At 40.9% G+C, this 24,200-nt stretch overlaps 1 protein-coding gene across 1 annotated transcript; it reads left to right on the top strand.

Moving 5' to 3' along the window:
• Positions 1-4,420: 4,420 nt before the first annotated feature.
• Positions 4,421-23,935, top strand: LOC104516602 (coiled-coil domain-containing protein 169-like; the record flags this gene model as incomplete). The annotated part of the gene is given in 7 exon segments (XM_010160986.1): positions 4,421-4,468; positions 4,470-4,522; positions 5,816-5,898; positions 6,329-6,439; positions 6,530-6,570; positions 23,579-23,677; positions 23,882-23,935. Coding segments are annotated over 7 exon segments (489 nt in total), but the record flags the coding sequence as incomplete, so codon positions are not given.
• Positions 23,936-24,200: the final 265 nt, after the last annotated feature.

Here is a 24,200-nt window from a genome sequence, read left to right as displayed (position 1 = left end):
AGAATCGGAAGGGTAAAAGTGAGAAGTTTTGTGCATTGGGATAAAAACAGTTTAATAAGTAAAAGGAAAGAGAAACAAACACAAGAAAACCAAGTGATGCAAAAACCCCCATTGCTCACCACCAGCTGGCCCATGCTAATCCCCAAGCAGCAGCAGCTCCGGCAAAATCCACCCCCCCCAGTAGAAGACATTACATGGTATGGAATATCCCTTTGGTCAGTTGGGGACAGTTGTCCTGGCTGCGTCCCCTCCCAGCTCCTTGTGCACCCCCAGCCTGCTCACCGGCAGGGCACTGTGAGAACCAGAAAAGGCCTTGGCTGTGTGTAAGCACTGCTCAGCAATAGCTAAAACATCCCTGTGTTATCAATGGTGATTTCATCACAAATCCAAACACAGCACCATAGGAGCTACTGTGAAGAAAATTAACTGTTTGCCAGCCAAAACCAGCACACAGGGATTGGAAGCCATGATGGGGTAAGAACAGAAAAGACCTCCTGTGCATACATGCCTCTTTGGAGGAAGAATCAAATGGGCAATGAGATGCTCTTTAACCATACTTCTTTCCAGAATGTTGAATAAAACTGGAAAGCTGGATTTCACTCTTCTCCACTATCAGTAAATACCTCTGAGGCCCACAGGGAAGGTATGGTATCTCTCTAGTGCAGCTTGCAGAGAAGATGAGGACTTGGTACTGCCACCAGTTAGTCCCCTTGCTGATGCAGCAAATGCTTGAGTGATGATTGTTGATGCTCATGCAGGTGTGGGATTTTAGGTTGGATTTTCCCAGTTTGTTTAGGAGGTTACTTATTTTTCCCTGTATTAGAGAACATGATTGCCTTTTGAATGTTAGTAAATTGAAAGTTAGAATATGTCAGAAGCTCCTGTGCTACGTTAATTCAGACCTTTAATGTACATACTTATGTACCATTTTCAAACATTCTGTTCCATACTGATTTTTTCTGGTAGACTTCTTCCCCTTTCTTTCATTGTCTAGGCTGCAGATTCTTTTCAAACTAGTCCTGCAACTGCAGACTTTATAAGATGTTTATTCTCTGATGGGAAGGGGGAAGCCAAGTAGAGAGTTTAAAATGGTTAGCTTCTACATTCAAAATGTCACAAAAAAAGAACTTGGACATACTTCCCCAACATCTAAGGAAATGTCCTTTTTCTAGTCTCCTGAACAGCAGTGTGTCAGTGTGATATACCAGTTATCCTCTGCATGCACCCATTTTTTTACCTGACACACACTCCTGATATAATAGGTGTTCAGGTAAAAATCAGAATGGTATTGGCTTTGTTTCACCGCTCTGAATATTATTTTTTTTTAATTAATGAAAACTTGGATTCTTTATGTACCTAAAGTTTTTGCTATTATTCCTGAGGATCTTCTGCAAGACTGGGTCCAAAGCCCAGGACACAATGTAAAGTGGTGACTTATTTAGGGATGAAAGGAAAATATGGATTTAATTGAAACCTATATGTTGATGTCATGGCAGTGAAAGACTTGCTGCTCCAGGTAGCTTCTGCACCTGTTCCCTGTGTAGCTTGTGTGTGCAGATAGACAATACCATTATTACCTATTTCATAGAAGTTATTTACTGTTTACTAACTGTTAATGACCAGGATTGGTAGACACATCTTTTTTTTCACAGAGAGGGTGGTGAGGCACTGGCACAGGTTGCCCAGAGAAGCTGGGGATGCCCCATCCCTGGAAGTGTTCAAGGCTAGGCTGGATGAGGCTTTGAGCAACCTGGTCTAGTGGAAGGTGTCCCTGCCCATGGCAGGGGGGGTGGAACTAGATGGTCTTTAAGATCCCTTCCAACCCAAACCACTCTGTGATTCTATGATCTAAGCCAGTCGCAGGTACAGTCAGTGAGTACAGAAAGGCTCCCTGAAGGTTCGATTCACCTGACCTACTTTGGACAGCTGCTGTGGCATGAGGTGGCTCACACCCTAGGAGGTGCCTGTTTCTCTCTGTTGGGTATAAAGCAAGCTGAGGATGACTGGCTTGCAGATAGCTGTCTGCAGTCCTCCACAGCCATCTCACCCTTGTCGTCTTTTCACTGGCTTATTTGATTATTATGCTGCTTAGGCAGCTTGCTAACAGCCCACCTACCATTCTAACATTTAATGCTCGTGAAGAAGAGATTTTTACTTCAAGGAATAATTGCATCATCCCTGTCTATAAGGGGTCTGTACCTAAAGTACCTGCTAATTCTCAATGATTGTGAATGTAATACTATGAAATCTTTCACAACCTTTGATGAAAGTCAGCTTAAATCTGACTCTGAATTACTGTAGTCAAGATTCAGTACAGGTTTTCATTGGTAAGTGTCATGGCAGGTATTTCAGAGAGAGAGAAGGCATATAATACTGCAGTATACTTCTTGATAGACAAAGAGGTCTTAAAGCCATGTATTTGTGCTTGTCAGCTGGTTACTAATGTTGTTGGAGTTGTGTGTTAATTCAGCTTGTGAGATTTCAGCTTCTGTGGCTTTTCTGGCAAGCAGAGCTGCAGTATTTTCCCAGCACACTGGAAGTGTCAGAAGTCTGTAGCTTTCCATGCTGTATCTGCTCTTCCCTGTGGTGCCTTTCGCACTGCACAGTATTGTTTCTGCTTTGTTCATAGGTTCTGAAGGCATCTATATTTTTCTCTGCTACAGGAATCAGTTTAAGGTCTGCCATGTTAGGGCTGATGCCCTAGATGATTTGCCTGGAGCTGCTCCTGTAATGTGTTGCTGGTTTCTCTCTGCGCTATAGAAAATGGCTTCAGGCAGTCTTTTGCTTGATATGTGTACCAGATACCCAGATCTGGATAGTAACACGTGCAGGAAAATGGCTTTCATCCTGAGTGGCTGTCACTTGCAAGTAAAGTAACACCTGTAAACTCTCTGAAAAAGAAACTCAGCAATTTTTTTTCTTTTGGCATTTCAATCACAACCTTCTTATTTGAACTGTGCTTTTTCCTCCTTTTCTTCACAAGAGCTTTCTTGTTACGCTGAGTATGCAAGGATGTAGTTAAATTCCCCTGATGACTTAAATGTGAGCTTCTAGGATTTATGGGCTTTCTTCAGTGATGACTAGAAATTGTCCATTGACATGGGAAAAAATTTATAGGCCTTGAGTATGTCTGATTATGTTTTACATGTGAGGTTGTAGGTGAGGTCACACCACGCTCCCTCTAAGCACAGATCAAGTCTATTTGGGCAGGCAGCTATACATAAAACACACAGTAACAGATATATGGCATGACCGTTCACTTCCTACCACAATTACAAATAGCTCCAGAAATACAAAATACTCTGATACATTAGAAAGCTGAAGTGTTTACTGAGTTGGTCCAAGTGATATATTTCTATATCCCTTCTCTGTCAGTGCAGTGACTGCATATACACTGGCTAAAATAGAGGGGTTCCACTCTGGCTACTTTCTGGGTGCTACTGGAGTGCTAAATGTTTAATAAAAACTAGATTTTGTAAAAAACTGGTTTCAGTTGCCAAATGAAAGTAAGACTTTCGGTCAGTGTAGCAACTATGGTCTGACACCTGACAGTTTATCATTTTTGTACACATTTCATCAGGACAAAATCTAATTGGAAGTTGGATGGCAGTTCTGCTAATGGTGCAGAAAGAATAATAAAATCTAATGTAAGAAATGTTGTATATAGTCTTGGAATGGTAACACAAATTCAGAACTGAAACCATTGAATTTAAAGAACTCATTTATCTGTGATGAACTGTTTTATCCCTCTGCATCCATCTAAGCACTTAGGATTTGTTTGAAAATAACAATTTCATTTTCATACAGTTCAGCTCTAGTTCCAGCTTTGGCTGTGTCTAATTTACAGTGTTATTTCCTTCCAGAAATCCCCTTTTAACACTTACCATTGTCATAAATTTCTCTTTTCCAAGCACTGAGAGGTTGATAGAAATCTGCTTTATAGAAACCTTATCTATTTGTATTGGAATGATACCAGCAACATAGTAAGATTTTGGCTTTCTTCTTCCTAGCCATCTGCCTCTTTCATTTGGAGAGGGAGCAAATAGGCAGCAGCAATCAGATTTCCTTTGGCTTTCCTGCATTTAAGCTTTTTGACTTACGTTTCAAGTCTGACTTTTGCTTGGGTTTTCACCACACCCTTTTTGTCTCCAGCAAACTACCAGTGCTTTTGTTATTTCTTTGCCTATGTCCCTGCTATCTGATTTAACTTAGGTAAGGACAAGAAGAGCCATGGAGCAAGGAAGGATTGGAAGACCCAGCCCTCCCCTGCCATCTGAGATGTCTTACTGTACTCCGGTGTGTTTCTTGCACTGAAAACTTGCTTGAATTACCTTAAATCATTCTTCTTTACATTTCTTCACTATTTCGGCTCTTCAGCCCTCCCCATTACAGGCATACGTCTTCTGTTTCATAATGTCAGTTGGTTTGCTTCTGCTTCTGCAGCTTTCAGTTGAAATCTGATGTCTCAAAGCTACGGAAAAGAAATGTCACCAACCGAATGTGAACATTAGGAGTGCAACGGGTGATACCATTTCTTAGTGATCAGCTCCATCATCAGAGCTTTCATTTCTCATCGGCTAATTAACTATTTCTTGAAGAGCATTTCTCATTATGAACATGTTCAGAAAGGGAAGATACGTGTTGACATTGGAGCCCCCATTTAAAAAAGCCCCAAAACTAAAAAGTAGGACAGCACAATGATTTTGTCTCTTGCATATTTTAATGAACGAGGCTAAGATTCAAAATACATCTATTGTCATATTAGTGTTGTAAAGCATTTTGTAAAGGGCCTTATTAGCAGAATTGTGCTCTCAGTTCTTTTGAAATAGCTCAATTTGGTCGCTGAAAAATGGAGGCACCCAAGAACCATTGGTTATTTTTTGAACTCTTGGCCTTCCAAACTGAACTTTAAAGGACAAAACCACATGTGCCAGGCTGTTGGCATAAATATGGTCAATAATTTAGTTAGCAGTAATTTCCTGATGTATTGAGATTATATGATTCATTGTAGCCCACTAAACTACCATCCTGCCACTTAAAAAGATGAGGGTCATTCAGCATGTTGTGTGATGCATGCAGGTGGGTTGTGCTCTTGTCAGAGTAAGTCCTCTGCTAGGTTCTGCTCCTGGTCATTCCTTCCAAGGCAAGAGGAGTCTGGTTTCCATGGCACTTGGCAGTTGTCTGGCTGACTGACCAGTATACACAAGTAATTAGTAGGCAGGAATATGTTTTCCCACAAGATTAAATTTAAGGTACTGAAAAAAATGGTGGCTTTAGCTCCTGTATTTTTTTGTAACACTCACTTTAATCACTGGCTTTCTTTTCTTATAGTCATAGTAGATGGTATGCTTTGATTGGTTTTGTAATGGGTACAGTTTACAAAATAGCTATTAATCATTACGCAGTGAGTCAAAATGAATTAATTTAGGATTTGAAATAACACATCTCAGGCATATTCTTGTTTCAGAAAAACATATTAATTGATCATCTTCTTTCAGGTGAAAAATTAATGCCAGTATCTTCTCTGTATTTGTTTAATTCCGATGATCTTCTAGACAGTTATTAAATTTTAGGAAATGTTGGTCTTGGTTTTTTATGGAAGTAATTTTATTCACAAAGTAGGAATGCTTCTATTGTTTTTAAGACACTGAAGTATTCATAGAAAAAAATACATTTAAAAAAACCATGGGTAAGGTAATGTAATTATGTACAAAAGATAAATAGATGCTTAATCTGAAAATTCATTAATTCTATTTTTTATTTGTAATAAAGATTAATGCAATAACCGATTTATTGACTTCTCTAAATACCACAGGCAAATGCTTGAAATCTCAATATTTGAACTGAGAAACATGGTAACAGAACTGGAAAAAAGTCTTAGCAGTGTTGAAGATGAAGGTAAGTGAACAGCAACAGAATATTGCTAATTGATTAGGAAACACAGAAAGGCAATTGTTTTGGGTAGGGCCTATGGAGGTACAAATTCTTATTTAGAAATTTAAGTTTTGCCTTTCAAACATGACTATTATAGGTGTGACATTGCAAATGCGGAATTCAAGGATACTACATGCTGCATGTTAGCTTTAATTATTCATGAAACTATGAATAACATGAATTAATAGGGTTGGTTAATAGTCTGGCCACAGTAAGCCCAGTGAAAAATTACCGGGATTTATATTTTTCAAGCTCTTTTGTATGCAAAGATTGTCGTTATGAGGATTAGTAACTGGAGACTTTCTCAGCCTCCAGAAAAAAAAGTGGGCAGGGCTTGAAAAAATGCCAACTTTTACTTGAAATGGCACAAAATAACCCTGTATTTGTTTTTAAGGTAATGAATGGAAAACCAGATATGAGACACAAGTAGAATTGAACAAACAGCTGGAAAGGCAAATTAATATTCTTCAAGAGAAGATGGAGCTTTTTTGTGGCAATCCAGCAGGTAGAAATGGGTATTCATAACTTCTTCAATAGAATTAGTGATTATATGTCAGAGTTATATCAATGAGTCAAATTTTCTGCTTATTTGTAGATAAATTGGCCATTATTCGCACCTTTGATCAAATGCCTGTGGTGAGTACTATGGTGTCCTGGTTTCAACTGGGTTAGAGTTAATTTCCCTCCTAGTATAGTGCTGTGTTTTGGATTTGGGATGAAAATAATGTTAGTAACACACTGATGTTTTAGTTGTTGCTGAGCAGTGCTTACACAAAGTCAAGGACTTTCAGCTTCTCACACTGCTCTGCCAGGGTGGAGACTGGGAGAACACAAGAACCTGGGAGGGGACACAACCAGGCTAGCTGATCGAAACTGGACAAAGGGATATTCTATACCATATGACATCATGCTGAACATATAAACTAGAGGGAAAACTGTCTGGGGCTGCTGCTCAGGAACTGGCTGGGCATCAGTCGGCGGGTGGTGAGCAGTTGCATTGTGCATCACTTGTTTTGTATATTCTTCTGTTAACATTATTATTTTCCTTTTTCTGCCCTATTAAGTGGCCTTTATCTCAACCCATGAGTTTTACCTTTTTTCCGATTCTCTCCCTCGTCCCACTGGGCAGGGAGGGAGTGAAAGGCTGTGTAGTGTTTAGCTGCCTAAAGCAGTGGTTAGCAGCCATTTAGTTGGTTAACAAAAAACCTCAGTGTGTTTGAAGAACTTGTATAATCTTTGGGTTTTTTTATAACAGAAAATAGCAGCAGCCAGATCTAGAAACCAAATCAATCAGTCCTAATGACTTTTGTATTGTTTCAGATATGCAGTTGCTTATGTATTTATAAAGTATAAGTAAAATCGTTAAATAGGAGGTACATAAAAACTGAACGTTGGGAAGAATCATGTAGTGAAATTTTTGACTGAGTGAAGGACGTCCAGTAAGGCATATGAGATGGAGCAGCTGGACTAGATCCATGAATAAATGAAAAAATGTTAAACCTTGATCACAAAATCATGGGATCATTTAGGTTGGAAGGACCTCTCTTGACATCTTCTAGTCTGCTCCTCCTACTCAAGCAGGGTCAGCAACAGCAGGTTGCCCAGCCTCAGGTCCAGTTGGGTTTTTAATATCTCTGCAGATGGAGACTCCACAACTTTTCTGGGCAAGGTGTTCTAGTGTTTGACCACTCTTACAGTAAGAAAAGGGCTTTCTTGTGTTCTGATGGAATTTCACGTATTTGAGTTTGTGCCCATTGCCTCTTGTCCTGTCACTGGGCACCACTGAGAAGAGCCCAGCTCTCTCTTCTTCATTCCCTCCCATCACATATTTTTGCACATTGCTGAGATCCTCCTGGGCCTTCTGTTCTCCTGGCTGAACAGTCACAGCTCTCTCAGCCTCTCCTCATCTGCCAGAGGCTCCAATCCCTTAATTATCTTCATAGCCTTATGCTGCCCCCTCTACTCTGCTCTTGTGAGACCCCACCTGGAGTGCTGCGTCCAGCTGTGGAGCCCTCAACATCAGAAGGACATATCCTGGTTGGAGCAAGTCCAGAGGAGGCCACGGAGATGCTCAGAGGGCTGGAGCACCTCTGCTATGGGGACACGCTGAGAGAGTTGGGCTTTTTCAGCCTGGAGAAGCAAAGGCTCCGGGGAGACCTTATTGTAGCCTTCAGTACCTGAAGGGGCTACAAGGAAGCTGGGGGGGACTTTTTACAAGGGCCTGTAGTGACACGACAAGGGGTAACGGGTCTAAATTGGAAGTGGGAGGATTGGATTAGATATCAGGAAGTTATTCCCGGAGAGGGTGGTGAGGCACTGGGACAGGTTGCCCAGAGAAGCTGTGGATGCCCCATCCCTGGAAGTGTTCAAGGCCAGGCTGGATGAGGCTTTGAGCAACCTGGTCTAGTGGAAGGTGTCCCTGCCCATGGCAGGGGGGTTGGAACTAGATGGCCTTTAAGGTCCCTTCCAACCCAAACCATTCTATGATTCTATGATTCTATGACTTTGTCTAGGAAATCCATATTTTTCTTGCACTGGTGAGCCCAGAACTGGACCCAGCACTCCAGATATGTCTCACCAGTGCTAAAGGGAAGGGATGGATCACTTTCATCAGCCTGCTGGCCACATTCTCCCTAATGGAGCCCAGGTGGTCATTGTCCTCCTTTGCAGCAAGAGTGCATTGCTGGCTTCTGGTCACCTTGTTGTCCTCCTGGACTTTAAGGTTATTGTCTGCCAAGCTGCTTTCCAGTCAGTTGTCCTCCCAGCTATACTGGTGCCTGGGGTTATTTCTCCCCAGGGACAGGACTTTGCAGGTCCCCCTGTCGAACTGAACTTCATGTGATTCCTTTCTGCCTATTTCTGTAGCCTGTTGAGGTCCCTCTGAATGGCGGCGCAGTCCTCTGGTGTATCAGTCACTTCTCCCAGCTTTGTATCAACAGTGGTAACGTTGAGGAATGGTTGCAGTAGCTTCTCGCGTAACGCAGTTACAGGAAAACTCCTCATTGTACAGTAAATACATCATTTTTGCAACACTGAAGTAGATTTTTTAAAAATTAAAAAAAAATTATTAATATGCTCTTATTTCATTACCTGTATTTCAACAAAGCATAAAATATTTTTATGTGATCTTGAGGAGAAATGGCAAGAACAAAAAATCAAATATTTGGGAATTTAGTCTTCTTAAGCAGTAAATGAAGTGAAAACAATTTTAGATTTAAGACTGCTTTTTCCTTAGCTTGTCATCTTCTGAAATGTTTTGTTTTGAGAACTTTCCTGCTTCTTTTAGAAATAAGGGAAGCAGATAAAGATGTGATAATGCCTTACAACATAAGAAGGAATAATGAGCATTATGAGACAGAACTCTGATGATTTTTATTCCAGTTTCTTATGCTTACAGAAGTGTTTCCATCTTACTTTTTTGTGCTTCAGATTCTGAAGATTAACGGGAGTTTGCTGAGCCTGGAGGAGGCTGCATGCCTTATTAGTGGGCATGATTATCTGTTGTAAGCAGGGTGTGAATAATTAACTGCTCTTTCTGACCTGATCCATGGCTTTCAGATAGTACCCATTCTTTCCAATTTTAGTACTGTCCTAGAGACCATGGTGTTTTCTAGGTTAGCAGGATTTTTTTTTAACAGTTAATTAGAGAACAGTGTCTTTCCCATCCCACTTTCCTGTTTCAGGGGGTTGGTTTGAAAATACAACTAGGATTATATTTGAAGAAAAATCTTGAAGATAGAACATTGATCTAGAAAATTTACAGTGGAGTTTGCTTCAGACAACATTATTCCTGTCAGCCTGTAAAGCACAGACTGGCATGCATGTTTACACTATCAGAAGTGTTTATTTCCATCCAATTGCTAGGACTCTCTTAACAAATCCAATTACACCTTGCCAAGCACTGAAGAGTCATTACCAGTGAGATAATCTCCTTTACCAGCAGCTGGGCTTCCTCAATCCAGTACATTTCTAATCCCTACTAAATACTGCCTTGCATCCTCACCTCTGAGCACAACTGAAAGATTCATACTGCTAGAAGGAGTCTAGAAGACAGTTCAGACAGTCCCAGATGCTCAGTGACACATAGGGAAGTCTGGAGACCATGTACCATGCCGTAGGTTTTTTTTCTGCAGTCTTGCCTTCAGCCTTCCAGCTTAGAGTGAATACATTCTTCTGCTGGCTAGCCAAAGAGGAAAAAACCCAACAGTGCTTAGGGATTTAGCGAACTGTTTCATTTTCCCTTGTTTTGATTTCTGGGAGATGGAAAGAGGGGAAGAAAATAGATGTATTTTGTGGGCTTTGCTGTGATTTTTTTTCTCTGAAACTATCAGAAAAGTCAGTGTATATTTACCAATACTCTTGGAGAATGCAGAACTGCTTTTTTTCTTTTAAATTTTAGGAGAAAAAGCATTGGTAAAAAAAAAATACACAGATAATTTTGTGGTGTTTAAGCATAAAGGTTTATCCAAATCCTTTTTATGTTTTTGAGAGTTGTTCAGTGGAGTAGGGGGGGATATTTAGCTTCTCCACAGATGAGGATAAAGAGCAGATGTGGTGAGTGGGTGTAGAAAAACAAGGAGCTTTGCACCCAGTCATCAGTCTACATTTGCTCAAAGTAAAAATGCTGAGAGTGGGTATATATAAAATTGTGTGTGTTAAATCAAAACTACACTATGATATTCAGCTTTCAACGTGCAGTTGCAGATGAAGCTCTGTGGAAAGTTGCTGAGGGAGAGGACCCTCAATCCACTCCACTCCTACCAGTTTGATGCCAGTGCCAGCGATAGATGCCCAGAGCCTGAGGAAGGATCACAGGTCACCAGGAGAGCACCTGGCGAAAAAAAGAGAGGGGAATTCCAGCTGCTCCAGCCAGTGAGTCAGCTTCAGCAGGGGCTCTACTTGAACACCTCTGTGCAGATGCACATAGCAATGGGAAATAAACAAGAGGAGTTAGACGTGAGCAGACCTGCAGGGCTATGATCATACTGGCATCATGGAGATCTGGAGGGATGGCTCCTAAGACTGGAGTATCAGAATGGAAGGATACAGGCTCTTTAGGAAGGACAGGCAGGGGAGACAGGGAGGGGGGGTTGCCCTCTATGACAATGACCAGCTGGAGTCAGTGGAACTCCACCTGGGGATGGATGAGAACTTATTGGTGAGGATTAAAGGGAGGGCAGGGACAGGTGACATTATAGTGAGGGTCTGCCGCAAGCCAACCAACAAGGAAGACCGCGTGGATGAAGCCCTCTATAGACAAGTAGGAGCAGCCTCACGCTCACAAGCCCTGGTCCTCATGAGGGGCTTCAACCACTCCGAGATCTGTTGGAATGACAGCACAGCAGTAGATAAGCAATACAGGAGGTTCCTGGAATGGGCTGCTAATAAATTCCTTCTCCAAGTGAAAGAGGAGCCAGCGAAGAGGGGTGCAGTGCTGGACCTTGTTCTCACCAACAAGGAGGGGCTGGTGGGAATGTGAAGCTCAAGGGCAGCTTTGGCTGCAGTGACCATGAAGTGGTGGAGTTCAAGATCCTTAGGGCAGTGAGGAGAGTGCACAGCAAGCTCGCTACCCTGGACTTGAGAAGAGCAAACTTTGTCCTCTTCAGGAACTGATTGGTAGAATACCATGGGATGAAGCTCTGGAGGGAAGAGGGGCCCAAGAAAGCTGGATAATATTCAACAATCACCTCCTCCAAGCTCAGGAGCTGTGCATCCCAACTAAGAGGAAGTCAGGCAAAAAAACCAGAAGGTCTTTGTGGATGAGCTCCTGTACAGACTCAAACACAAAAAGGAAGCCTACAGAGGGTGGAAGCAAGGACAGGTAGCCTGAGAGGATTACAGGAAAATTGCCTGAGGAGCCAGGGATCAGGTTGGGAAAGCTAAAGCCCTGATAGAATTAAACCTGGCCAGGGACATCAAAGGCAACAAGAAGGGCTTCTATAGGTACATTGGTGATAAAAGGAAGATCAGGGAATATGTGGGCCCCTTCCAGAGGAAAATGGGAGACGTGTTTACCAAGGATGTGGAGAAGGCTGAGGTACTCAATGACTTTTTTGCCTTAGTCTTCACTGGCAAATGCTCAAGAGTTCTGAGTTCCCCCAGTTCTGGGGCCCTCAACATAAGAAGGATATCAGCTGGTTGGAATGCGTCCAGAGGAGGCCACGAAGATGCTCAGAGGGCTGGAGCAACTCTCCTATGGGGACAGGCTGAGAGAGTTGGGCTTGTTCAGCCTGGAGAAGAGGAGGGTCTGAGGAGAGCTTATTGCATGCTTTTAATACTTAAAGGGGGCTTATATGAAAGATGGAGAGAGACTTTTGCAAGAGTCTAGTTATAGGACAATGGGCAACAGCTTTAAACTGCAAGAGGGTGGGTTTAGATTGGACATAAGGAAGATTTTTTTTTTTACAATGAGGGTGGTGAAGCACTGGAACAGGTTGCCTGGAGAAGTGTGGATGCCCCATCCCTAGAAGTGTTCAAGGCCAGGCTGGATGAGGCTTTGAGCAACCTGGTCTAGTGGAAGGTGTCCCTGCCCATGGCAGGGGGGTTGGAACTAGATGACCTTTAAGGTCCCTTCCAACCCAAACCATTCTGTGATTCTATGAAAGATAGCAAAGTGATTCTTCCAGCAACATTATACAGTTACTAGAATATTGCAACAGTAGACGGTAGATTTTGTTTTGAACAGCATATTTAGAAATTAAATAGTATTTGCAAGTCCTTATATCCTGTGTTCCTCAGGAAGTTAGAATTATGCAGTTAGAGTAATTAGAAAGACCTCTAATAATTCTTAACTTCCTAAGCAATATTTAACAGAGGAGATATCTCAAAGGTCCTAAAGATATTTATCTCACTCTGCTAGTCATTTAGGGTCCTACCATAGTGAAGAGAAGGAAAAAAACCATATCCATAGAGTAATTAATCTCATTTAGAGATAGGTAACATAAAATATTTTCTCAATATCAAGCGCTACAGGGAAAATAATTAAAAAAAAGATTAGTCATTAGGGACCCTGGCAGTCAACTAGCTATAAAAACCTGGATGAAAGAGAAGAATACAAATGCAAATTCTGGAGTGATGAACAAGAAAGCACAGAGGATTTTCTGTATTGATAAATTGCAATAATTGTTGCAGATGGCTTGCATAATTTTTGCTTTGGAATTAGAGTCATACTGACTAATGATTCCTTGCTATTAAAAACATCCCTAAACCCTTTAAATATACAATTACCATTCTGAAGTCCTTATACTGACTTGAGGTAGTCCTTTTTTTTGTTTCAAAAGAATCATGTGGGTGTCACGTGACAGTAAGTGCAGCAGCGATACCTTGAATACATGGATTTTTACAGACAGGGTTTAGAAAATCATTTTTGTGTACTGACAGATTAAAAATAACCTAAACGGTGACAAGCACAAGGGAGTTCCAACAGTGAAAACTGTTTAGTCAGTGCTTTCCTTTATGTCCCAATGAATAATACAAGTGTCATACAGTACTTCAGAAGTAATGAATGCCGTTGCTCTCAAGTATAACATGATGTGAATTTTTCTTGCCTCTTTTAAACATGCTGCATTCATTTGTTCCCATCTTTTCAGTAAATGAGTTTTAGTGAAATAAATGCTCTCTGCTAAGCATGATTTCCCACATAAGCAGAAAGAAAATTATTCCTTTCTTCCTCACCATTTCTGCAAGAAAGGATCCCTAGATAGCAGCTTTAGTATGCAAATACTGAAAAGTATACTGCAGAATCAGTACTGAAGAGCACACTCCTGATGATAGCATTGCCTTAGCAACGCTCTTGTTAAGATTAGCCAAGGAACCAAGGTTTCTGTGAGAAATCATCATTTTCAGGAGTGTCCAGCGTCAAAAATTCTGACATTAAGGGCCAGATACTTGCTTTGCAAAGCTGCCTTTCTGCGAGCAGGGTGACCACAGAACTGAGAACCTCACACAACCACCTCAGAGGGTTTTGTTGTCAGTTTTAAACTCTAAGCAGAACGTGTGGCAGTGTCACACTGGAGAAGGCGTTGGCAACATGACAGGAGGGGAATCTTGGGTTTATGAAGACACGCAGCAAAGACTTTGTATTTCAGTAGGTGTTGATAACTGCCTGTAGGGAACATCAACGCTTTATAGTGGCACAGGAAATGTAGATAATTCTCCTAGCAACTCTCTGTTAAATGAACCTTGTTGCTCTTGCTGGATTAAGTCACCAGTAGCTCTATGGGAAGAAGGAATCTGTTATCCTGGCTTTTTGGAAATTTGGAAGTATTCTGTAGAAAATTCTAGTCTGATCTGACTGCCCTAAGCTATATCCTGCCTCCTTACAGTCTTCCCCTTCCTACTGCTTTCATCTGACCCCAGACAAATATTCTGGATGCCTCTAAGAGACCTTTCTGATTTGCATGTTTTTCCTTTCCTTGTGGTGTTGGCATTACTTGTTCCTCCTGGTGGCTTTGCACAAACAGCAGACTGTTTTACTCAAATCGCTCTGTGGTATTCCCAGCGGCAGAATATACACTTTGTGTTTCATAGAAAACAGTCAGAGAAAAATCTTGCAGCCAAGTGACATTATTAGCTGGCTGTCCTCAAGAATTCCTTAGCAAGTGATTGGGACCCTGAGAGATCTTCCAGAGAAAATGTGCAAGGAAGTGATCTCCAGCCTTTTTTAGGCTGACCAGGAGAGATACTAAGCAAAACGTTTCAGAGTCAGCAGCAACTTGTTCTGTCAATCTGAGCAAGAGCAACAAACAAGTTTTAACTTCCTCCACCCCAGGGGAGCAGGTAACTTCTGTGAGCGATGCTGTGAACACCATTAACATAAGGATTTAGGGTAGCAGTGTCCCACACCTGTTACACTGAAGGAGCCTGAACTTCCCAACAAGTGTCCAGGCTGATTTCTTTATCCTGGCCGTTCCCAGTGTCTGGTGCGAACAGGACACACTGTTTAGCTCTCGGTCTGGTTTCGAATATAAAGATGATGGTAACCACAAGAGGGCACTTGGCATTTAGACAAGTACAGGGAGCCTTTCTTCCCCTGTTCTGAAGCCCTTACAGGATCTAGTGGGTGTATATCAAGTGTATATTGTATGTAGAAATATGCTAAGCTAAATAATTTTTATGTATCTTTTTTTTGATAATACATGACTAATGATTTTAGTTATACCAATGTAAAATCAAATTCTGTTACAGTAAAACTACAGCTGCAGTATTGCTTTTTGCTCTTCATGTGTTTAAAATGCTATGTTAAAAAATTTAGCTAAATCAGCTAATGAATATCAGCTCCTAGTGTTGGAGGGAAGGGAGTTTGTTTTCTAAACAAAGCTCCATTTGAATTAAAATATCAAGTAGAATGGATTGCAAAGGGTTTTTGTGTTGGTTTTGGTTTTTTTCTACACGGCTGGCAGGTGTAGTGCTTCTGTTCTGACTCATGGCGAAAAGTTAAAAAGGGCTAGAGCTGAAGCAAATTGCCATAAGGATCAGTCGTCTGCATGAGCTGAGCTCTTGTGAAAGCAGGTTTGAGCCTCTTGATGATGTCATGGATTTGTCACCTTGTCTGTTGCGAAATGATTGATAGAAGTTGTCATCTCTGTTGCCACTGGTGGCAGGGCAAAGAAAAATACAGAATAAGTGTGGGTGGCCTTAAAATTCAGCTGCAGTATCATTCTGTGTAATTTCATTTTCTGGCGAGTGTTAAACCAAATATGTAACTTCAGTTGAATGAAAAAGAAATTGTGTGGAAAAAAAAAGAACTGGAGAATTGGTGTTGCTTTGTGAAACTGGGTTTTGGTCACTGCTAGACACAAGGCTATGTATCATTGCTCTGAGAGTGAATCTCAGTAAGCCCTGCAAAATTCTGTTACATAAAGAAAGTATTCATTTAAAATCTCTGTGTGTCTTTTAGCTTACCAGCTTGCTCACAGTGGCTTGACATGGACGACTTACGGAAAACTAAGGATCTTAAATTCAGGTTAAATCCCTTAGTCAGCTTATGTCTCCTTTGTAGGAATACATTGTCCAGCTATTCATGGCTTAGTAGAAGAACCTGTAATAAATCTAACTTTAAAAAAAAATCAATATTCAGTTAAACCACTTCTAAAAAGCTTTTTTTCAGAATTTATCTTACTGGTTCATCCGAAGTTTTGTTGGCAATTTTTCCTTTTGTGGGAGTGCTGCATACCTGGGAGGCATCTTCTGGTCTCTTGAGCTCTCACTGGTCCCTGTTCTGTATTGAGGCTTTTTTTGTGCTCCAAGAACTCTGCTACAAGTCTTTGTTACCGTATGCTTTAAACTCTGTTTGCTGTGAGCTTTTGCTTTTGCGTTGGTTTACTGTGTTAAGCACCAAGCTGATCATACAAGCATAAGCATTGAGAATTGAATCTGTTCCAGTGAGGTTTCTTTCTGCTTGCTTCCCACAGAATTCAGGAAAGGCAAATCCAGCCCTTGATGATTTGGCTGAGTTCATATGCTGGTGTATCTCATGTCTTGATTTTTACTGTTGTGCAGCAGTTAAAGATTTCAGATACCTAAGGTCTCAGCCAGTTCTTCAATTACTGCCTTGAAAGTAGGTATTGGAGGTAATTTACAACCAGACCTGACTAAAGTGTGTCTCTAGAACATCTTTGAAGTTTTACAATTTAAAATTTTCTTGTGTCTGTTTTTGAAATTGCATTTTGTAGTATTTGGGGACTTGGAGAGGTCTTTCAGTTGAGTAGGAACATCTGTGTTACTAGATTCCCATAAGAACATCAGTATTGCCATACTGCATCATCACTTGGGTGCACGGACACAGGAATAGAAGTCAGAAAGCTGAGTTAGCTGCATAAGTTTCCTAGGTATTAACTGGGAGAAAGGCAGCTAGATCGGGATTCACAACAGAGTGTGTAGCAGAGATGGAAAACCAATGGGAAATTGGTAAGAAATGCCCAATAGTTGTGTCTGAAATCCTGCCTCCTTTCCAGAAGAGGGCATGACCTTTCAGCCTTTCCCACTTATCCCTTCTCCATCCATGCAAATTTTGCATTTCTGACTGATTAACTGAATTAAAAAAATATCTCACACTAGTTAAGTATGATGCCAAGGGCACTCTCAGGATATGCGATAATGGTAATTCAGGCTCAGGGTGGTGGAGGACTAAAATGCAACTGATCTAATTTCTTTGTGGGTTAATTTTTAGGCTGTTAGACAGAAGAAGATTCCTTCCTCACATGATGTGGGTGGAGCACGCTTCTCAGGTTGTGCCCCATCAGGGAGATGACCACCAGGAAGCTTTGCTTTGAGAATCCATAAAGGCTTTCAGAACCAAACTAAGCAGCTTGATTAAACTTGTGCTTATGGGCAACCACAATTGCAACAGCTCAGATGCCTACCTAAGTTACATGACACAATCAGATGTGAAGAATATAAGACATTGCACAGATTGCTTTATTAGCATTAAGATGTTAAATTCTGCCTGAAGTGCAATTTAGACTCTAGAGCCATTTTAATTTTGGGCTTTACTTCCCAATCTGTAAATTTGGAGTAATTTATAACTTTCTTATTTCACAGGAGAATTTTAAGCATAGGTACATTACAAATTATGAGGCACTCGGATATGTCAGGATGGTAGCTGTATAATTTAGTCACATTATCCACCTATTTCCATCTGCTTGCTCATCAGAAGCAGTGTAGTGCACTGTTTGTGTGTTTGCAGTTGGATATCATCCTTGCTTCAGAGCTGAATGAATGCCCAGGCGTCTGCACTGGCCCAGCTGCATTGGCAGCAAAAAATAGATAGACCTTCTGAAAAGATGAAATGAAAAAAATCTAAAAGTAGTTTACTCTGTAGGTGAAAGAACTCAAAAGAAATCAGATGAGTGCCATCACTGAGGAGACCCCAAATTGCTCTGTTGTGACTAACAGCTGCAACACCAAGCCTTGCTGTCTTACACAAAATTGATGGACAATCTAGTGAGAAAATAAATAGTGGGCTGTGGATTTACATAGAGCAAATCTGGAAAGCAGCACGAACTTCTGTATTTACTGTATTTAAGCTTACTGTGGTGGTACAAAATATGTTGTAGGTGGTACAAAATATGTTGTACAAAATACTCTGTGATATGGTTATAATCTTTAATGTGCAGTCGGGTCAAGAAGACAAAGAAAAAAATAATTTCCTAGTTTGGCAGTGCTGAGGCCCTCTCTATCTGTCTTGTTTAATTCTGTACAGATACTGATGTTGTAATGAAATAGCACATGACCTCAGTGGAATTTAGCCAAATCTTCTCTTAATCTGCAGCTTACTTTTTCTCCTTGAATTGGCCAATGTTGACTGTATTGACTGTAGGAGCCTTCTGTATTAAGACAAAGATTTCATCTGCATCCAAGATACTTCTTCTTTCATTAGAAAAAAAAAAAACCACTCCAATTTTTTTTTCATGTCTCTAGTGTCTGTTATAACAGATTAAAATTAATAACAGTTCAGTCATGGGTGAAACATTCTTGAAAGATACAGCTCTTCTGTATCTTTTTTTTTTCTTTTTATAACAGTGGGATGGGTTATTCTCTTGGCAACACGTTTTAAAAGTACTGTGCCTTTTGCCATGCTCCTGCAAAATCTTGACTTTAGTGGAAATCGTTCCTAGGGAAATCTCATTAACAGCCAGAAATGGGGGGTTTTTGTGAAAAATAAAATTTGGAGCTGAATAAGTAATGTGTTGTACAGAAATTTATGAGAAAATAAAAGATGCTATAATGTGCAGATGCTAGAAAGGAGGAGACTGGAGATTTCAAACAGGCAGATGTAAGAGGGAGATGTATATGTTTGGTGACTGTCTGTTAGAAACTGTTGGTAGGGCTATCACTGTTCCCATCCAGAAAATAGAACGGCTTGATGATGTCCAAAGTCAAGGATATAAGTTATGGACCTGAGATGAAAATGCTCATATAAAAACCACATCATCTTTTGTGTAATGACAAATGACGTTTTCAAATTCACTCTGGAACAGACCAAAGAAGACTGTGCTTGGCTGGCTGGATGCCCAAGGAGGATGAACTGGTCTGACCAAAGTACTGACTGCGAGATGGAAGGCACAGCTGTAGCAATAAAGTGAAACAGAATCACAGGATTGTTGAAGCTGGAAGGGACTTTTGGAGGTTATCTCGTCTAACAGCCCTGCTCAAGCAGGGCTACGTACAGCCACTTGCCCAGGATCATGTCGAGACATTTTTTTAATATCTCTAAGGAGGGAGAGTCTACAACCTCCCTGGGCAATTCCATGCTCACAGTAAAAAAGGTGTTTCCTGATGTTCAGAGGGAAACTCCTGTGTTTCAGTTTGTGCCCACTGCCTCTGGTCCTGTCACTGGGCACTACTGTCTTCTTTGCACCCTCCCTCCAGGTAATTATATACATTAATAGGATCCCCCTCAGCCTTCTCCAGGTTGAACAGCCCAGCTCTCTCAGCCTTTCTTCATATGAGAGGTGCTCTAGTCCCTTAATCATCCTTGTGGCTCTTCACTGGACGTTTTTCAGCATGCCCACGTCTCTCTTGTACTGGGGAGCCCAGCACTGGGCACAGCATTCCAGGTGTAGCCTCACCGGTGCTAAATGAAGAAGGATCATCTCCCTTGACCTGCTGGCAATGGTTTTCCTACTGCTCTTCAGGGTAATGTTGGCTTTCTTGGCAACAAGGGCACATTGCTGGCTCATGTTCAACCTTGTGCCCACAGGACCCCCAGGTCCTTTTCTCCCCAGCTGCTTGCCACCTGTGTGGGGCACAGCACTGGGCACAGCATTCCAGGTGTGGCCTCACCGGTGCTAAATGAAAAAGGATCATCTCCCTTGACCTGCTGGCAATGGTTTTCCTACTGCTCTTCAGGGTAATGTTGGCTTTCTTGGCAACAAGGGCACATTGCTGGCTCATGTTCAACCTTGTGCCCACAGGACCCCCAGGTCCTTTTCTCCCCAGCTGCTTGCCAGCTGTGTGGGCCACAGCATGTACTGGTGCCTGGGGTTGTCCTTCCCAGGTGTAGGACTTTGTGCTTCTCCTTGTTGAACTTCATGAGGTTCCTGTCAGCCCATTTCCCCAGCCTGCTGAGGTCCCTCTGGATGGCAGCACAACCCTCTGGTGTATCAGCCATTCCTCCCAGTTTGGAGTCATCTGTAACCTTCCTGAGGGATCACTCTGCCCCATCATCCAGATTATTAGTGAAGATGTTAAACAGGTCCGGACCCAGTATTGATCCCTTAAGGCTTAAATTAGGTTTGGGACTTTTTTACCATTAGCAAGCATTCATAAACTCTGTGAGAAATAGACCAGACATGGATACTGGCCTTCCAGATCCAAGGTTTGCATGATAAATAGGGAAAAATTTCCACAAAAAAAAAAAGGGGGGGGAGAATATTTAGAGAGAGTCATATTATCTTCCTTTCCATGTTTACTACGGAAATCTGCAAAGCATTAAGGTCATGAGAAGAAATAACTGATTATTAAAGCAATGGTCAGGTAGAAATAGAAAGAAACAAAAATTCCAGAACAGATACTTATTTTACACAGGGGGCCTAAGCAGACAAATGGAAGAACCTGATTAGCCTGAAATGTAGTAAAATTGATAACGAAAACATGATGGGATACCAAATATCCCATCTTGTTTAATATCCAAATATTAAGGTATGCACTTGGCAGGAAAGAGCAAAACAGGGAGAGATGAGGTATGTAGCAGATGTGAGGGACTTAGAGTAATGTTGTTTGTTCTTTCTTCATCATCTGTTTGGATTAATTCATCTTCAGGGTGGATGGGAAAACAGATTATAATCACAATAATATTGGAGAAGGATATTGAAATATATATTTAAACAATATAACTCACTTAAATATTAGGACACCAATATTTTCTTTTCTATATGTAGATGTCTACCTCTCGGGTAGATCTTTAATTCCTACTACAGGCAGTGCAGGTCTAATTAATAGTCAGCTGAGTATAGAGTTGCATCTGGATTCATCTAAGTGGGCATCTTCAGTGGAATAGTTGTGTAAACAGAGATGTAAAGCAGATGTTTCAGTGCAGAGTAGCCACTGCCGCTCCAGAAGGACACGTGTCTCCTGTAACCCATGTCATATCTGCCACACGTGAGTGTCTGGGACACTTTAGGGCATCTCAGATGGCAACAGAGTTGAGCTCTTTAACTGCTCAGCTGAACGAATCTCTGCGCATCATTGATTGTATTGACTGTGACTCTTAGTAGTTCACATATGCGTACTCAAATGTAGATATCCTCACCTCAGACGGAATCCCATCCATACCATCAAACATAGATATAAATATGAAATTTTTCTGGATTAATTTGGATATAATATTATTAGATTACTTCCAGAAATTGTATCATATGTGATACTTGTCAATAAATACTGAAAACCAATTTTAGTAATAATGATGACGCACAGTTTTCAAGAAGAGTGATAATTAATGCATTTTATCAGAAGACACTGGATAAGAAGGAGGGAATACTGTTTTAGATTTGGAAAATCTAGAATAACATTACAGAAAAGCCAGTCATAAAAACTGTCAGATCTAGTGATCATAGATACATTCATTTTAAAGTAAACATGTATATATTGACTAAGTTTTCAGTAAAGGCAGAAACAATAAAATGCAGGACAAAGGATGAAATAGCTAATGTCAGCAACAGCTGGGAAGAGGAAATGACAGTAACCAAATCCTAAGCAAAACTCAAGGAGCTGGGTATGCTTCAATTGAGAGAAATCCGTACCTTAGGATTCTGAAGGAACTGCCTGGTTACATCACTGATCTGATAGCAAGTGGTTTTAATGAAGGCAGGGATGGTGGCATTGTGTGCGTTGGAGAAACACAAATCTTTTTTTTTACAGTTTTAAGAGAAAGAAAGGAATAATTGTTGCAAAACCGAACTGAAATACAGATATATTAAAAGTGGCTCACAGCGGGTAAGCTTGTTGACATTCTGTGATGAGACAATAGATTTGTCATCACTATAAATACAGTAATCTTGTTCTCTGTGACCTCTGATAACAGTACCGTGTCACATGGGAAATGACGGATTAATTTGGAGAAAATGAAAATCAGTGGATGTGTTGAAGGAGTAAAGAGCTGGCAAATGGAAGATGATAGTGGCGACTAGTGCAGGAGGCTGCTGGGAGAGTACAAGCAGAGCTCTTCCAGGACCAGGTTTAGGACTGATCTTAACACATAATGCATGACCTTGATACACCAAGTAGAAGTAGATTATGATATCTTTCTCCTGATACCAATTATGTAATATAGTAGGGATCTGGATGTTGGTTAGAAAAAAATAATTACACTGATTATTAAAAATGGGATTAAAATTTAATAGTGTAGAGCAAAGAATTTAGGAGATAGTAAACAAATTCTGTTATGAATTGAGAGCTGATGGCCTGGACATAGCTGCCGAGGAGAATCTGGGTGTTTTAGCTGATTCCATGTTCGCTGTGAGCCATCACCATGCAGCTGTGAAAGAGGAAAATGCAATCCTAAAACTTCTCTGTACAGATAACGAAGTATCACTGACATTGTTCAGGGCAGCCAGATTGCTTCCGAAGTACTCTGTACTCCAGTGCGGTTCTCTACTCCTGCCCTAAGAATGTGGAGCTCCAGCCTGGTGTACAATGGGGTTACTATGATTATTAGGTGAAAGGACAGCCTGCTGTGTGACAGACCATTTTTAAAAGCTCAGCTTATTTATCCTAGTAAAATAAATGTTGAAAAATTATATTCCTGTTCTCTGTCTGTGCGTGTTGGGGACAGACACCAGGGAGGAAGAAGAGCAATTATCTTAATTTCAATACAACAACAAACAGCCACACACTGGCCTTGAATACTCTGAGGCAAGGAATTAAAAAAGCAATCTACTATTAGAGCCTCCCAATAAGAACGTCTCTACTGGATTGAATGGATCAATTGGATCAATTTATGAAGGGTATTATGAGAAATGGTATCCTGTGTTAGAAATGGAGGAGGACCTGCTTGGGAGTGCGTTCTGCTTCCAGTGCACAGCAGATGAAGAACCGTCCAGTGCAGTGTCATTGTTTAACTAGTAACCAAAAATGGACTCTACCACCGTTACTCTAGCTCACCCCAATTGTAGACAGGGTAAATGACTACACACCTATGACAGATAGTCTCCCCACAAAATACTGCTTTCTAGACAAGTCATTATGGGTTACCTTTGACATCCCACATACCCCTTCAGCTAGTCCAGCAGCTTTCTCAGCAAGTGGTTTGAAAATGGATGAGGTCTGAATGAGCAGGAGAGATCTGAAATCTTCCTCCTACTAGAAGGGAGACATCAGAGTGGACTTTGTTTAGAAGTAAGGGGCAATTCTGGCTGGCTAAGAATTTAGTGACTTTGCTGACCTATCAAGGAGCAGCGGTGTGGAAAACCAGATCTGTATCACTTTAACACAGTGGAAGTGTGCAGCGCTTAACTGATAATTGTAGCGTATGGTTAATTGCTTTCATCTCTGCAGTGTGCCAGCCGGAACCGTTTAAACAAAACGTGCACAAGAAGCAAATAGAATGACATCATAATGCTTGGAGAATAGGGACTGTGGTGGTAGGATCTTTATACAGAATGGAAGTATTTCTAAAACATCATTTTATTTGCTATGACCACAGGGTTCCTTAAAGGAGGTTCTTAAACAACTACAAGAAGAGAAGAAAAGTATACGGAATCAGCTAAAAGACTATGAACTTAGACTGGAACAAGAAGCAAAGGTTTGTAGTCACTGTATGCCTCTGATCTATAAAAGCTATTATGTTTTCTGGTAGGCAGACAGTGTGTGTGGAACACACAATAGAATAGTACCACAAAATACGTCACTGGAATAAAACTCTACTGTATATTTGTTTCTTTCTGTATGATTCAACTTCTAAAATATTTTGCTTAATGGTAACCTCTATCCCTTATTTTAAATGCAGGCTTACCACAGAGCTAATGGTGAGCGGCGCAGGTACCTCGCAGAGATCTTACAGGTAAGAAAAAAATTGTGTGGCTCAATAACTTTTAAAAATGAGTATATTTTCTTACTATAGCAACAACATGTGTTAAAGCCATTATGTCAGAGTCTTTTATCACTTCATTATCTACCAAATCCATTACAAAAGCTGCTTTTAAAAGATTTTAAGAGTTAGAATTTGAAATATTGCTACGTTTTATTTATTTTTAAATATTCTTTTTTTGCTTTTGTATCAATTGGAGTTTCATTGTTCCCAAGGATAGCGAAAGTGCCCTTAACTG

The sequence above is a fragment of the Eurypyga helias genome, unplaced genomic scaffold (genome assembly GCF_000690775.1).
Source record: "Eurypyga helias isolate BGI_N326 unplaced genomic scaffold, ASM69077v1 scaffold1551, whole genome shotgun sequence".
NCBI classification, from domain to species: domain Eukaryota; kingdom Metazoa; phylum Chordata; class Aves; order Eurypygiformes; family Eurypygidae; genus Eurypyga; species Eurypyga helias.
This window is presented reverse-complemented; position numbering and strand designations above follow the sequence as displayed.